Raw genomic sequence first — 4,138 nt, forward strand, 5'->3', positions numbered from 1 at the left:
CTGAGGGCTTCTCTCTGCTTCTGCTTGGCCTTCCAGCTGGCTCTTCCTCTATAGAGAGGATGAAGAGGGTACAGGGGACTTTCAAGGAGGCCCTTCTTTAACTAGGACAATGGCTTCTTCCAAGACAGGCACCGTGCACATGGGGCATCTTCCAGGGAGGGTTCCTCACCGTCATGCGGGACACTCAGGTCCACGAGGGCTGCACCCAGCACAGCTGCAGCTGGGGTCGGGGAGGGGCAATGCCAGGAGAGGTTTTTGCACCAGTGTGTACCACAGTGTTGGGTGTTCGGTGGAGGGACCAAGCTGACCGTCCTAGGTAAGTGGCTCCTTCTCCCGCTCTCTTGCTTCTACTCGGGATTTCAGACGATTTTCTGCCATTGTTTGGGCTTTTTCTGCACTGTGTCTCAGCCTGGGGTCAGACTTTTCCCTGCATTGAGGCTGTGAGTGCTGACCTCTTCTCTTCCCGTTCAGACCTTCATGCTTGCCTTAGGTGGTAAGCAGCAATCCTTCACCTCTGACCCCAGAGGCCGAGACAAACCCAGGATGACCTGCTAAAGCTCATCTGCCTGCCTGTGTCTCTCTTTTTTCCCGTTTGTCTGGATCTCTCCCTCTCTCTCTCTCTCTCTCTCTCTCTCTCTCTCTCTCTCTCTCTCTCTCTCTCTGTGTATGTATGTGTGTGTGTGTCTCAGTGGGTGAGTATCACAATAATGCACTTTTACCCCTACCTCCTCCATTTTCCTTCTGCCTGTCTGTCTGTCCCTCTGTCCATCTGACTGCGTATCTGTGTATGTGTCTGTCTCTGTGTGATGAGCTTTGGGTGGGTGAAAACTGAGGCCCTGTCATGTAAGAAGCAGGAAAAGGGACCACAGAGTTTGTGAAAACTGGTGAAATTAGTCAGAACTAGAGCACTAGGGGCAAGGCCAGGAAGTCACAGGTTCCAGGTTTAAGTAAGTTCCACCAGCTGGCAGGAAGTAGGTGAGAGGTGGAAGTGATCCCCAAGCCTCCATGGAAGGCCAGCCTCATATCTGTGAGCCAACCTGGGAGTTGGGAAACTTGGAAGAAAGAAGGGAGACACCTCTGGACATAAGGGGACCAAGACAGGGTTGATCTGATTAAAGGCTACACTGGGGAAGTGAGCTCCTGGGTCTCTGTGAGGGCCACTTCTCGCAAGAACCAGATCACGAGTCCACAGATGAGGGGGTGCACTGTGTGAGATCCACGGGTCTGCCATGGGGGGGGACCCGGCCATGCTCTGAGAAGGACAGAGCCTCTGCCAGACAGACAGACACCGTGATGAGCGAGGCCCTTGCCCCACTGCAGAGCCTCCCGGGGAGACAGACTGCCAGGAACAGACTGCTTAGGTGACAAACCAGGCCCAGCAGAGCAGAGGTGCAAGCTTAGAGCCGTCGCCAGAGTGGAGCACACAGGACTTCAGCGAGCTCAGAGGACAGCCAGGCAGAGACTACTCGCAGAACTGAGGAGATGTCAGAACACAGCGGGATGGGGTGGGGACGAGGTCAGGAGGCCTGTGTGGGAGGCCAAAGCCCGGGGAAGTCTCAGAAGATGTGAGGCACAGCTGTCCAATCCTATGCACCCCAGGGACGAGGGGAGTAGTTTCAGGAATTGACCAGTTGGGCCTCTGCATCACGGATGGGGACACCCTGACATTCAGGACTCCAGGATGGACACAAGTTCTCTGACTTCATCTGCCTGTCCACATTGTAGGTCAGCCCAAGGCCAGCCCCTCAGTCACCCTGTTCCCACCTTCCACTGAGGAGCTCGGGACAGACAAGGCCACAGTGGTGTGTCTCATCAATGACTTCTACCCGGGCGTTGTGACGGTGGCCTGGAAAGCAGATGGCAAAGACGTCACCCAGGGAGTGCAGACCACGCAGGCCACCAAACAGAGCAACAACAAGTACATGGCCAGCAGCTACCTGAGCCTGACTGCAGACCAGTGGCGTTCGCACACAAGAGTCGGCTGCCACGTCACACATGAAGGCAGCACAGTGGAGAAGAGTCTGGCCCCTGCGGAGTGTTCCTAGCACCTGACCATCACGCCATCCTTGGGGGACTAAAGCACGGGGACCCCGGGGAAGAGTCCCCTTCCCGACCCCACCCACCCATTCCTGCCTTGCTCTCTGAACCCATAAATGCTCAATAAAATATCCCCTCTCAATCAGAAACTCTGTTTGCCTCCTGTGTTTCACCCATTATTGCGTTTTCAAACTCCTCAGGGCTCTCCTGGGGGAGACTGGGTGCCTCTGAGAACATTCCATGGTGCATCGGCCTAGAGAGGGCTCAGCTGGGCACCCTCCTCCCAAAAACTCCACTGTACCCTGAGACACCCGCTGTGCAAACCCACACCAGGCATGTCTTCTACGCTCCTTGATTCTTATCTCCTTCCCGAGGACCTAAGCATCCAACAGGTCCGATGTGCCCTAGGTAGAGGGTCGCTCCTCAGTTCTGAAAGGTCATTGCTCAGGGGCAGAGACGCTGCCACTGTGAGATGCCACCTCCCAGTCACCCGTGCACCCCATTCTCTGGGGGTTCCCTGAGCTGGTGAGACCGTGATCCAGCACAGGAAATTGTCCCAGCAGAGCGGCCAAGGTATGGAGGGCGGGCGAGAAGGCAGCTGGCCATAGTGGAGAAGTGGAGAGAAAAGAAGGCAGAGGGGGTCTCAGGAGTCCAGGTTCAGGGAAGAGGCAGAAATGGGGAGGGAAGGTGGTTGCACCAACGCCAAGGTTTCTGCAGACACAGGGCTTGTCTTTCTGCCTTTCCCTGAGTGATCCTGTAAGAAGGAGATTTGTCATAGGAAGGCATGGAAAATGGAAGCTGCAAGGGCATTTCTCAGGCTTTCACCATGGGAGGAGACCGGGGTTTCACGCAGCTACTCGGGGGAACATGGGCTGACGTGGAGGCACACAGAGGTGATCTCTATGTGTGCAGATGGGTGTGGATCAGGGTCAGATTCAAAGGTGCCAATACCGTGAAGCTGTGATCTCAGCCATTAAGGACTAGACCCCAAAACTCAGTCTGCAGGGTGGAGATAATGTAGCACGGAGTTCATGGCTACAGCCAGGTGATCGGTCTGCATGACAAGGAAGGCAAGGGGGAATTTGGGTAAATGAGAAAAGACACCACTCTTGTCACAGAATGGGCATCCACAGACTGTTGTGAGGAGCCTGTGTGAGATTCAGGACTGGACACAGGACTGCACTTGGGGCCAGGTGAGAAGCATTTCTAACATTTCAACAGATCTGCTTCAAAGTAAATGATGGCCTCGAGGTCCCAATCCCCAGCCTTGGAATCAGAAAGCACCTGAGCTGTTCTAATGTCCCACAGAAACCCCATGGCCCCATCTCCTGGGTGGGAGCTCAGACCACAAAAGACCACTCAACAGCCCACTTGGGAACAAACCAGGACCCATCCCACCCTCAGGTCCTGACCCAAGACACATTTCCTCTTTCTGGCCTCTTAAGTTTTTATATTGGAGAATTTTCAACACAAGACACGGGAATAACAATGGTTTCTATGGGGCCATCAGCAGCCTCAAAGTCATGATGAGTCCGTGGCTCATTCAAATCCACCCACACTACAATGGCTCCTCCTTCACTTGATACGTCGAAGAAACTTCCAGACATCTCCTCTTTCTATCTGCAAATATTTCCCTTCCATCCTGGAAAGGTGAGGATATCGCAGCAATGGGATCATCAAACGTGAGGACTAACTACCGATAATGACTGAGTAGCTAAATAATCCAGGCTCAGAAAACCCCTCACACGTGTCCCGAGTTTCTTCACCCAGCTGGACTTGCAGTGTCATTTATTTGTGGATGCTCCTTCCTGGGTGAGAGGATAAAATGAGGTTTCCAGTTGGATTTGCTGCATGTGTTCTCAGACTGATGTCTCCTGCTAGATACCCAGACTACGCTTTTGTTACTTCCCAGCTGGGACCTCCAGGCGCTAAGGTGCTGGTCCTGGGAACTTCCAGGGTCACTGTACAGCCTCCAGCCTCAGAGAACTGTCACTGAGGGCTTCTCTCTGCTTCTGCTTGGCCTTCCAGCTGGCTCTTCCTCCATAGAGAGGATGAAGAGGGTACAGGGGACTTTCAAGGAGGCCCTTCTTTAACTAGGACA

General features: G+C 54.0%; 1 gene segment (V, D, J or C); it reads left to right on the forward strand.

The window, feature by feature from the left end:
- LOC104848104 overlaps nucleotides 1–2,180 on the forward strand; it is a 115,704-nt gene extending 113,524 nt beyond the window's left edge. Inside the window, 1 exon segment of the V gene segment in view lies at nucleotides 1,726–2,180. Coding sequence covers nucleotides 1,726–2,045 — 320 coding nt within the window.
- The last annotated feature ends 1,958 nt before the right edge of the window (nucleotides 2,181–4,138 follow it).

The sequence above is a fragment of the Fukomys damarensis genome, unplaced genomic scaffold, assembly GCF_012274545.1.
Source record: "Fukomys damarensis isolate Sample0158 unplaced genomic scaffold, DMR_v1.0_HiC HiC_scaffold_12, whole genome shotgun sequence".
Lineage (NCBI taxonomy): Eukaryota > Metazoa > Chordata > Mammalia > Rodentia > Bathyergidae > Fukomys > Fukomys damarensis.